Source organism: Ranitomeya imitator, chromosome 1 (assembly GCF_032444005.1).
Source record: "Ranitomeya imitator isolate aRanImi1 chromosome 1, aRanImi1.pri, whole genome shotgun sequence".
NCBI classification, from domain to species: Eukaryota; Metazoa; Chordata; class Amphibia; order Anura; family Dendrobatidae; genus Ranitomeya; species Ranitomeya imitator.
The window spans coordinates 1039881244-1039893670 of record NC_091282.1 but is presented as its reverse complement, the minus strand read 5'-3'; the positions used below and the strand labels follow the sequence as shown (position 1 = coordinate 1039893670).

The following is a 12427-nucleotide window of genomic DNA, read 5'->3' as shown; positions in this document are numbered from 1 at the left end:
TGTTGGGGTTAGGGTTGGGGTTAGGGTTGGGATTAGGGTTAGGGGTGTGTTGGGGTTTGGCTTGTGTTATGATCTGGTGGCCTAGGAGCAGCATGTGACGTACTCTGGAGAAGGTGGTACCTGTACTGACCGCAGACCCTGAACTTTGCAGCGCAACTAGAAGTAGCCGTGGGATGTACCTAACACTCCCTAGACACCTCGACACAGCCTAAGGACTAACTTCCCCTAAAGATAGAAACGGGAAAACTATCTTGCCTCAGAGAAAATCCCCAAAGGATAGACAGCCCCCCACAAATATTGACTGTGAGAGGAGAGGGAAATGACATATGCAGACTGAAATCAGGATTTAGCAAAGGAGGCCTTTCTAGCTAAAAAGAAAGAATAGGACAGAGTACTATGCGGTCAGTATTAAAACACTAGAAAATATCCACCAAAGAAAATACAAATCTCCACATCTGACTAAAGACATGGAGGGTATATCTGCATCTCCAAAGATACAGCTTGGCTGCAAAAAATCCTTACACAGACAAAGCTGGACAAGACAAAACATGAAAATGCACAGAACTATAAGGCCCACAGCATGTGGACAGCAAAAACAAAGCAGAACTTATCTTTGTAGAAAAGAACAGCAAAACAGGAGAGACCAGTCAGGGATGTGAATCCTCCAAAAACAATGGACAACTGGCACTGACTAAAGGATCAAGCAAGACTTAAATAACCCAGTCCAAATTGCAATAAGTGGACACACCTGATAAATGCTGCGATCCAAAGACAGCAGCACTACCACTCATAACCACCGGAGGGAGCCCAAGAGCAGAATTCACAACAGGGTTGTGGTTAGGGGTGTGTTGGGGTTAGGGTCGTGATTAGGGTTATGGCTAGAGTTGGGATTAGGGTTAGGGGTGTGTTGGGGTTAGTGTTGGAGTTAGAATTGAGGGTTTCCACTGTTTAGGCACATCAGGGGTCTCCAAACGCAACATGGTGCCAGCATTGATTCCAGTCCATCTTGCATTCAAAAAGTCAAATGGTGCTCCCTCCCTTTCGAGCCCTGACGTGCGCCCAAACAGTGGTTTATCCCCACATATGGGGTACCAGCATACTCAGGACAAACTGGGCAACAATTATTGGGGTCCAATTTCTCCTGTTACCCTTGTGAAAATAAAAAATTGCTTGCTAAAACATCATTTTTGAGCAGGGTGGATTTGATTTAAATCTAACTGATTTAAATCACGATTTAAATCACGATTTAAATCACTAGTCAGTAAGGCTTGATTTAAATCAGTAATATAATTCAAAGTTTCTACCTAACTGAATTTGACTCCGCAGAGGTCCCAGCCTCTTCTTCACGGCAAAAATGTTACAACATGAACAGAGTTGAGAAAAAGACCTTAATCCTATTGTTCTACAAACCTATGAATACAGAATCAACCCCTTCAGTGCCAAGTCCAAGAAGTTAGACAATATATTTCTGATTGTTTGGAGTGGAATAGATCTGCACAACACAAGAAGAATGTGAATCTAAGTGTGAGGAGGAGGAAGGGCAAGCAGACAAGAAAATTACAGTGAAACTTTGAGCACAATACTGCAGCATAGCCACAGACAGACAAGTCTGGATCTGTTTGTGTGTACGATCTGAGGTTTATTACATTCTTTCCTTATAATAGCAGCAGGCCGTAAAAGAGACGCAGTTTGGGAATATTTTAATGAAGCTCCTTCGCCTATCGGTAAGGCAGGCATGCGTGCAAAATGCAAACGATGCAACAAAGAGATGCAAGGCCTGGTGGCGCGAATGAGGCAACATCATGAGAAGTGCGGTGATGAAGATGACTCACCGCACTTCTCATGATGTTGCCTCATTCGCGCCATCAGGCCTTGCATCAGTACACTTTTTAGTCAAATGGCACAATTGTTTTGTGTCCTTGTGGCTACTAGAAGTGCAGATCTATAGTTGTAATATGCTGTATATAGATCAGACAAATTAATATTAAAATCTGTGTAGTCATGACACTGGTGAGGAAAGTGAGATCCTAGAAGGCAGAATGGCTGACTAATTGGAGCATGTTTCCTTGTTTTAAACTCTAGGTGTTCCAAGAACTCTGCCTGGGAGAAGAAAAGACCCCAGCACAAATAATTAAAGAGAAGAATCTAGGACTCATCATTGATAGGGAACATCTAGAAGACATCTGCCAGAAGATTGTAGATGGACACAAAGAAGAGGTATTACACTAACCCATGCTTTTAGTACATATTAGTCTATGACACATATTTGGCAAATATACTGTAAATGAGAGATGTAAGCAACTGAATATAGTTGCATCTGACTGCCACATACTACCTGCCTGATGAATACTAAAAGGACATTCTTTAGGCATACGTCATGTCCATAGAAGTCAATTACACATGGTTGTAAACATTAGGAGCACTCCCCAGCATGGGTGCTGAAGGTATAAAAAGAGATTAAAGAACTAAACTTTCTATTAAGTTTGTAATAATTATGCTTTTTAAAATTCTAGCAATTTTTACGCTATTTATATAGAAAACTTTAAAAATTAAGCTGAGGCCAGTGCTACAACAGTTAATTGGGAGCTCTTTATCTGTAAGAGTTTTTTTTTCCAAAGGGTGACCCTTAAAAGCAATGATAATTGGAAACATATTTTTCATTTTACTGTATGCATGCTTTATTGAATACTTTCACAGCAGCCCCAGCTACATTTGTCACTGTTAAAGGGGTACTCTGGGGAGATAAAAAATGAACTTAATGCTCATACCTTCATAGACTATTAGAATAGCATGAATGGTGCTGTTTTCCTTCCTCACAGTAGCTGTAATTCTGTGATGCTGGAGCTGCTTTTTGGTGGTCCCCCCTCCCTTATGGGACGTTCTGTCACATATCAGGGGACATGGCCTGCTCCTGGCTGATAGCAGCAGCCCACCCTCTGATACCATCTGCTTGTTTTCAGTCTCATATCAGGGGGCACGGCGGCATCAGCCAGCCCCGTGATGATATTTCTTTCCCTGTATTTCTAGATCATGGAGCAGGCCACATCCCCTGATATCTGACTGTTTCGTAAATAGCCCACACCCCCTGATGTCGGACTGGATACAAGCAGATGGTATTCGGGGGCGGTCCCATAAGGGGGGGGGGAGCAGCTCGAGCGTCACAGAATTGCAGCTACTGTGAGGATGGAAAACATTATCTCCCGAGAGTACTCCTTTAAGGCTGTGCTGGATCTAGTTAGTTCTGCAATAACCATTTCAGACTACCAGCTGTACTTCATCTTCTATTGAATACATATTTCTCATCAGGCAATTTATATGTGTAATTAAAAACGTTCTCTGGGCTTGGAACCAAAGTCTGCAGTCACTTTTTGTAATAGTGTCGGTGCACACGCTCTCATGATTTTCTGGTGCGAGCGGGCGGTCATGTGACCGTATGTGTACAGTTTGCATATTTGCGATCTTATGCCAGCTAAACTCGACCTCTTCTCTCGATAGAAGTGAATTGAGAGTATCGCATCTGCATGTGACAGCAAGTATGCAAATCGTGAAATACTAGAAAATCATGACAGCGTGCACACCAAATGCTATCAAGGTTTAGCAGTCTGCTGCAAGGGACAACCCCTTTAAGAAGATAGAAAACCGCTGTTGACCTCTCTATTGGCTGCCCAGGAGTTGATCTATACTGTAGTTGACATTTAGCTGTAGTTTTCAGTACCAAGCAGTAAGACAATAAACATCCTAAAACGTCAGTTCTGAATTACAAGCATCTGTTCATAAATAATTACTTATATTTCTCATCTCTTAATTAGGTTTCTGCTATACAACAAGGAAATCTTAAAGTTATGAACAAACTTATTGGCTTAGTACAGAAGACTACAAAAGGACGGGCAGATCCGATTCTCGTAAAGACTATACTACAAGAAAAAGTGTTACCTTAATTAATACTCCCAAGTTGTTATCCTCATTAACAAACTGATGATGTCATCCTGTACATTTTTATTGTATTTGGTAATCACCATGATCAGTAATGGTCCTACTCAAATACCTGTGATGCCTTGAGCAGGTTCCCAAATTCATCTCAATCACCTTAAAAACGCAGTCTTATTCTGTAGCCACCAAAGTAGATCTTAACACCTTACCAAGCATATGACTTACTGACAGCGTCCTTTAACATGTGTCGGCAAGGGGGATGCATTATTTAATTCATCCTTCATTGCCTCTGTGACTAAATCATGCCTATCGATCAGTTACTTTGACAGCCACGGGTCTGCTGTGCCGGTCATTACAATACTCCTGTGAAAGCCACCATTTAACTGATGCACTTCTATGTATAACACAAGCGTTCGGATGATCGCAGCTTTAAGTCCCATTAGGTGATTAATAAATACAGTAAAAAAAAATTAAGAGAAAAGTTTTTAAAAATATGAAAAAAGAACGCCAGTTCAAATCACCCCTTTTTACCCGATTAAGATATAAAATATAAACTTATTTGATATCGCTGTGTTCGTAAAAGTCCGATTTATCAAAATCTAAAATAAATGTATCTGATTTGTAAAGAGGCGATAAAAACCTCTTATCTACCCCAAAATGGTATTAGTAAAAACAGCTCAGGGTGCAAAAAATGAGCCTTCACATGGCCCCGTGTCGCCAAAAATTTAAAATGTTACGGGACTCGGAAAACGGAGACAGAAGTAAAATTTTATTTTTACAAATTTCCAAAAAATTGTTACCACTTAATAGTTAAAAAAAACTATACGTTTGATATCTGCGTAATCGTACTGACCTGGATAATCTTATTTCCAGGTTAATATTACCGTATACTAAACATGGTAAATAGAAAAAAACAATTGTGAAATTTCTTTTTTTTTTTTTGGCAATTTCATTGCACTTGTAATTTCTTCCCGCTTACCAGTGCATCACTTGATGAAGGTGTTAATAATTAAGCTAAGGCTCGCCCTATAGCAACAGATGGTAAGGCAGGGTGTTTCTGTGTTTTTTTTATATTACATTTGTTTTTGCTTTCTTTTCCATAGTTTTGTATTACTCAAAGACCTGTGATGCCTTGGCCATCGGGTTTCCAAATTCTACTCCATCATCACGTCAGGCACAACATTTATTTTTTAATTTAACTATGTAAGTTGTAATATATGACAAGAAGCTTCTAAAATGTACATAAAATAAATATCACTATAAAATAAATATATTTCTTTTCATTCAAAGTATTATAGTTGTAACCCCTTCCTGACATGGCTGATTTCAATTTTGTTGTTGTTTTGTTTTCGTCCGCTTCCAAGAGCCATAACTTTTTTATTTTTCTGTCCACATAAACATATGTGGGCTTGTTTTTTGCAGGATGAGTTGTCCTTCTGCATGACCTAATTAATTTTACCAGATTGTGTACTGGACAATGAGAAAAAAAATTCCAAGTGCCGTGGAATTGCAAAAAGAAAAGCAATTCTGAATGTATATTTTTTTAATTGAGTTAACAGCGTACATTTTGTGCTAAAAATGACCTAAAATATAACTCTCTTAATCAGTACGATTACAGCCGTACCAAACTTGTTCATTTTTTTTTAATTATTATTACTTTAGTGATGAAAAAAAATCTGAGACTTTTCCCTGGATACCATTTTGGGATAGACGTGACATTTTTTGCGATATTGCGGCATCCCAAAAAAACCTGCTTTTTTTGGGGGTGCTTTTAATTTTTTCTTCTAATTACAGTTTTTATAGTTTGAGTCAATTCTATTTATTTTTTGATAGATCGGACTTTTCTGTGCACGGTCGATACCACATATCTACCATATATACTCGAGTGTAAGCTGAGACCCCTAATTTTGCCACAAAAAACTTGGCAAACTTAATGACTCGAGTATAAGCCTAGGGTGGAAAATGCAGCAGCTACTAGTAAATTTCAAAAAGAAAAATAGATACCAATAAAAGTAAAATTTATTGAGACATCAGTAGGTTGTTTTTGAATATCCATATTCAATCAAGAGCCCATATAATGCTGCATAAAAGGTTAATGATGGCCCCATAAGATGCTCCATAGATTATACCCCATATAATGCTCCATACAGTTCATGATGGGCCCCATAAGATGCTCCATTAAAAAAAATACGGCCCATAAAGTTTATGATGGGCCCCATAAGATGCTCAGTGTTAAAATATGCCCCATATAATGCTGCACAAAGGTTAATAATGGCCCCATAAGATGCTCCATAGAAGCATTTGCTCCATATAATGCTGCACAAAGGTTGATTATGGCCCCATAGGATGCTCCATAGAAACATTTGCCCCATACAATGCTGCATAACGGTTGATTATGACCCCATAAGATGCTCCATAGAAACATTTGTCCCATATAATGCTGCACAAATGTTGATTATAGCCCCATAAGATGTTCCATAGAAACTTCTGCCCCATATAATGCGGCATAAAGGTTGATTATGGCCCCATAAGATGCTCCATAGAGTAATATGCCCCATATGCTGTTGCTGCGATTAAAAAAAAATGACATGTCTCGTCGCTCAGGCCCCCTGCACTTGCGATCTTCACCTGTCTCCGTTCCACTGCCGGGTGCCGCTCTGTCTTCTGGCTGTGACGTTCAGGCAGAGAGCGCGCTCTAACCACGTCATTGCGCCTTCTGACCTTAACGTCACAGCCAGAGGACACGGAAGACGGAGTGGCGCCCAGCGGTGGAATGGGGACAGGTGAATGTCGCTCAATGCTCACCCTCCCCCGTTATACTCACCTGCTTCCGGTGTGGTCCCTGCTTCTCACTGATAGATGGTCTCTGCAGCTTGTCCGGTGTTCAGCGGTCACTGGTATCGCTCAATAAAGTAATGAATATGCGCTCCACCCCTATGGGAGTGTAGTCGCATCAATATTCATTACTTTATTGAGCGGTACCACGTGACCACTGAACACAGGAAGAGCTGCCGGAGACCATCGGAGATGCAGCGACCACGAAAGGAGCAGGTGAGTATGTGACAGCTGCCACTCCCCCACCGACCCCCTGAGACAATGAATCGAGTATAAGCCGAGAGGGGCACTTTCAGCCTAAAAAAAATGGGTTGAAAATCTCGGCTTATACTCGAGTATATTGTTTTATCTTTTTTTAGTGGAGTAAATGATTTGAACTTCTGTTTTTTTTTCTTATTCTTTCAAACTTTTTTTCACTTTTGTTTTTTTCAGTCCCTTTAGGAGATTTAAACCTGCAACCGTCTGATCACTTGTACTATATACAGCTATACTGCAGTATTGCTGCATATAGTAAAGCTGTGCTTCAATGGAGCTCCGTAATGACACACAGAGATCTTTTAACACAGGGGTCCCCAACTCCAGTCCTCAAGGCCCACCAACATGTCATGTTTTCAGGATTTCCTTAGTCTTGCCCAGGTAATAATTGCATCACCTGTGCAATGCAAAGGAAATCCTGAAAACATGACCTGTTGGTGGGCCTTGAGGACTGGAGTTGGGGACCCCTGTTTTAACAGACCCCATAATGTCATAGAATCCCATGGCTGCCCCACTATCGTTTCATGGGAGCATCGATGGGAGGATAAAAAGGCGCACTCCCATGCCATTGCACTGTTAATGGAATGTTTGACAGAAGTATTTAATGGTCAGCAGCCGAAGGTGGAGCTCTGCTCTCCACCGGCAAGTGTTAGAGGCAAGTCCTGACTGTGAGAGAAGACTCAGATGGCCATATAACTCGAACGAGGATCCAGGGCCGGCGTCAGCACCCGAGCAAGTGCCGGGGCCCTGAGCAGGCAGGGGGCCCACTCGCCGTCGGGGACACTGGCACGCTATAGAAGGGGCCCATATATGGAGCATTATATGGGGCTAATTCTATATGAAGCATCTTATGGGGCCAATAATATAGGGAGCAACTTATGAAGCCTATTCTATAGGGAGCATTATATGGGGCCAATTTAATATGGAGCATCTTATGGGGCCAATTCAATATGGAGCAGTATATGGGGCCAATTACATATGGAGCAGTATGTGGGGCCAATAATATATGAAGCCTCTTATGGCACTAATTATATATGGAGCATTTGATATAGCCAATTATATATGGAGCATTATATGGGGCTCATTATACATGGAGCATCTTATGGGGCCAATTATTTTTGGAGCATTATATGGTACCCATTCTGTAAGGAGTATTATATGGGCCCATTCTGTATGGGGCATCATATGGGGCCCATTCTGTATGGAGCAATATATGGGACTCAGTATACTGTATGGGGCCAATCATATACTGTATGGAGCATTATATGAGGCCCATTATATATGGAGCAATGGATAGGGCCCATCATATACTGTATGGAGAATTATATGTGGCTCACTATACTGTATGGAGCATTATATGGGGTCAATTCCGTATGGAGCAATATATGCAGCTCATTCTGTATGGAGCACTCTGTGGTGTCCATTATACTGTATGGAGCATTATATGGAGCTCATTATTCTGTTTGGAGCAATACATGGGGCTCATTATTCTGTATAGAGGACTATGTGGTAGCAATTATACTGTATGGAGCACTATATGCGGCCATTACACTGTATGGGGCAAAATATGGGGCTCATTATTCTGTTTGGAGCAATATATGGGGCTCATTATTCTGTATAGAGGACTATACTGTCCGGTTTCTGAGCTAATGTAGAATGTACAACAGATATCACTCATGTAATGTAAGAAGTAAGTGAAATCTTTGGCATTGTACTATACCTTTATTTCTCTGCCGTATTGTGGTATGTGTTAAAGGGGCCCACTGGGACTCTTTCACCCAGGGCCCATGAAAACCTGGAGCCGACCCTGTGAGGATCGCAGCGCAATTCTTGGACTGGCCTTCTCCTCTCCTAACCCTAGTGTGACAGTATGTTTTTCTATACAGCTGTCACTCTCAGGTCAGGAGAGCCGACAACCAGTCCAAGCACTCTATTGCAATCCCCGTCCGAATTACATAGCAGTCTGACTCTTCACTAACTGAAAGCAATTACCCGCTGGAGATCAGGCGAGTTTACCCTGTGAGCCTGCTACCAACTTTGGCTCCCAACTTGTGCTTCTTAGGGCTCTTTCGCATCAAGGTCACCCATTACAGTAAACAGTAAAAAAAACTAATAGCATTCAGAGTGCTGTCTGGTTTTTCATTGTGAAGTTGATAAATTTTTTGCTTTTGTTATTTTTTTTTTCTTAAGAGAAAATTGAAGAAGACAGTTTGTAATCATTACTGTAAGATTAATTGCACATTCAGTGTTTTTGCACAGTACATTTATTGTAACTTGATTGGTTTGTACACTTTAGTATGAAGATTCATTTCTTTATATACCTCTATATACCTTTATATTGGTGAGCTCCCTCCTAGTGGAGACAGCCATCATAAGGGAATAAAGAAACGTATGACTTGGTAGTTGCTCAAAAATATGGCAAATTTTGGTTTCTATACACCAGGCCCGTCCAGCTACACCAGTATGAGCGTATTGGGGATGGAACAGAGCATGGTCCCGCCAGTCAAATGCGCTGGTGTACATTTCTGGCTAAGGCTCACTCTAGATTTCAAACGCTCCAGATTCATTAAGCGGTTAAGCACATCTCAATGAATCAGGTCAGTGTACTCCAGCGAGCCAGTCTTACTGAATCAACCTTTTTGTTTCTAAAACTATAGCATTTTCTTAGAGAAGTAAACCATCTTGTTTACATTGAGAGCCTGAAAACTGTAATAGCCTAATATCACTCATTGTTTAGAAAAGGATTACGGTAAGTTAATTGTACTGTCCTCGACAGCTTTTTTGCCTTTGTTTATAACAGAAGCTATGACACCATGACAGATCTGTGGTGTGATGGATGAAAATGGTGGAGAGTGAATTACTTTAATCTGTAAAGCATGTGACCAAAAGAAGCAAGAAGACCATGGAGAAATCACCAACCACACAACTGAAGAACCGATATCAAATCTTTGTAGAGGATGAAGATGGCACACCTAAGAATGTAGCAATACCAGCAAGCAAAAAAGAAAAGGGCACACAGCAACAAGTGACAGCAAAAAGTACAGCCAAGAAGCAACGAAGAGTGGTGGTGGTGGGAGACTCACTACTGAGAGGCACAGAAGCAGCCATCTGCAGACCGGACATAACTGCAAGAGAAGTATGCTGCCTTCCAGGTGCGATGATCAAGGATGTGACCGATAGGATACCAAAGCTCTTCAGCTCCAAGGACGTCCACCCATTTCTTCTGATACATGTTGGCACCAATGACACGGCAAGGAAGGACCTACCGACAATCTGCAAGGACTTTGAAGAGTTGGGGAAGAAAGTAAAGGAACTGGATGCACAGGTAGTTTTTTCTTCTATCCTTCCAGTAGACGGGCATGGCACCAGGAGATGGAACAGGATCCTTGATGCAAACAACTGGCTAAGACGATGGTGCAGACAACAAGGATTTGGATTCCTGGACCATGGTGTGAATTATTGGTATGATGGACTCCTCGCCAGAGACGGACTACACCTCAACAAACCTGGGAAACACACAATAGCCAGAAGACTCGCTACACTCATCAGGAGGGCGTTAAACTAGAAGAAGAGGGGACGGGAAGAAAAACATTAGACTCGAACAAAGACGACCCAGGAAAACATACTCTGAAGGGAGGTAAGAACATTTCTAAAACAATCCACAGTGAGGAGATTGGAACAAAACAAAATCCTCTAAACTGCATGCTCGCAAACGCCAGAAGCCTGACAAACAAGATGGAAGAACTAGAAGCAGAAATATCTACAGGTAACTTTGACATAGTGGGAATAACCGAGACATGGTTAGATGAAAGCTATGACTGGGCAGTTAACTTACAGGGTTACAGTCTGTTTAGAAAGGATCGTAAAAATCGGAGAGGAGGAGGGGTTTGTCTCTATGTAAAGTCTTGTCTAAAGTCCACTTTAAGGGAGGATATTAGCGAAGGGAATGAGGATGTCGAGTCCATATGGGTTGAAATTCATGGAGGGAAAAATGGTAACAAAATTCTCATTGGGGTCTGTTACAAACCCCCAAATATAACAGAAAGCATGGAAAGTCTACTTCTAAAGCAGATAGATGAAGCTGCAACCCATAATGAGGTCCTGGTTATGGGGGACTTTAACTACCCGGATATTAACTGGGAAACAGAAACCTGTGAAACCCATAAAGGCAACAGGTTTCTGCTAATAACCAAGAAAAATTATCTTTCACAATTGGTGCAGAATCCAACCAGAGGAGCAGCACTTTTAGACCTAATACTATCTAATAGACCTGACAGAATAACAAATCTGCAGGTGGTCGGGCATCTAGGAAATAGCGACCACAATATTGTACAGTTTCACCTGTCTTTCACTAGGGGGACTTGTCAGGGAGTCACAAAAACATTGAACTTTAGGAAGGCAAAGTTTGAACAGCTTAGAGATGCCCTTAATCTGGTAGACTGGGACAATATCCTCAGAAATAAGAATACAGATAATAAATGGGAAATGTTTAAGAACATCCTAAATAGGCAGTGTAAGCGGTTTATACCTTGTGGGAATAAAAGGACTAGAAATAGGAAAAACCCAATGTGGCTAAACAAAGAAGTAAGACAGGCAATTAACAGTAAAAAGAAAGCATTTGCACTACTAAAGCAGGATGGCACCATTGAAGCTCTAAAAAACTATAGGGAGAAAAATACTTTATCTAAAAAACTAATTAAAGCTGCCAAAAAGGAAACAGAGAAGCACATTGCTAAGGAGAGTAAAACTAATCCCAAACTGTTCTTCAACTATATCAATAGTAAAAGAATAAAAACTGAAAATGTAGGCCCCTTAAAAAATAGTGAGGAAAGAATGGTTGTAGATGACGAGGAAAAAGCTAACATATTAAACACCTTCTTCTCCACGGTATTCACGGTGGAAAATGAAATGCTAGGTGAAATCCCAAGAAACAATGAAAACCCTATATTAAGGGTCACCAATCTAACCCAAGAAGAGGTGCGAAACCGGCTAAATAAGATTAAAATAGATAAATCTCCGGGTCCGGATGGCATACACCCACGAGTACTAAGAGAACTAAGTAATGTAATAGATAAACCATTATTTCTTATTTTTAGTGACTCTATAGCGACAGGGTCTGTTCCGCAGGACTGGCGCATAGCAAATGTGGTGCCAATATTCAAAAAGGGCTCTAAAAGTGAACCTGGAAATTATAGGCCAGTAAGTCTAACCTCTATTGTTGGTAAAATATTTGAAGGGTTTCTGAGGGATGTTATTCTGGATTATCTCAATGAGAATAACTGTTTAACTCCATATCAGCATGGGTTTATGAGAAATCGCTCCTGTCAAACCAATCTAATCAGTTTTTATGAAGAGGTAAGCTATAGACTGGACCACGGTGAGTCATTGGACGTGGTATATCTCGATT

At 41.0% G+C, this 12427-nt stretch overlaps 1 protein-coding gene across 1 annotated transcript in view; it reads left to right on the top strand.

Annotated features, from left to right (window-relative positions):
- GATB (glutamyl-tRNA amidotransferase subunit B) overlaps nucleotides 1-5201 on the top strand; it is a 257231-nt gene extending 252030 nt beyond the window's left edge. Inside the window, exons 12-13 of the mRNA XM_069744064.1 lie at nucleotides 2083-2217; nucleotides 3810-5201. Coding sequence (XP_069600165.1) covers nucleotides 2083-2217; nucleotides 3810-3938 — 264 coding nt within the window. The 3' untranslated portion in view covers nucleotides 3939-5201. The remainder of the gene's footprint in view (nucleotides 1-2082; nucleotides 2218-3809) is intronic.
- The last annotated feature ends 7226 nt before the right edge of the window (nucleotides 5202-12427 follow it).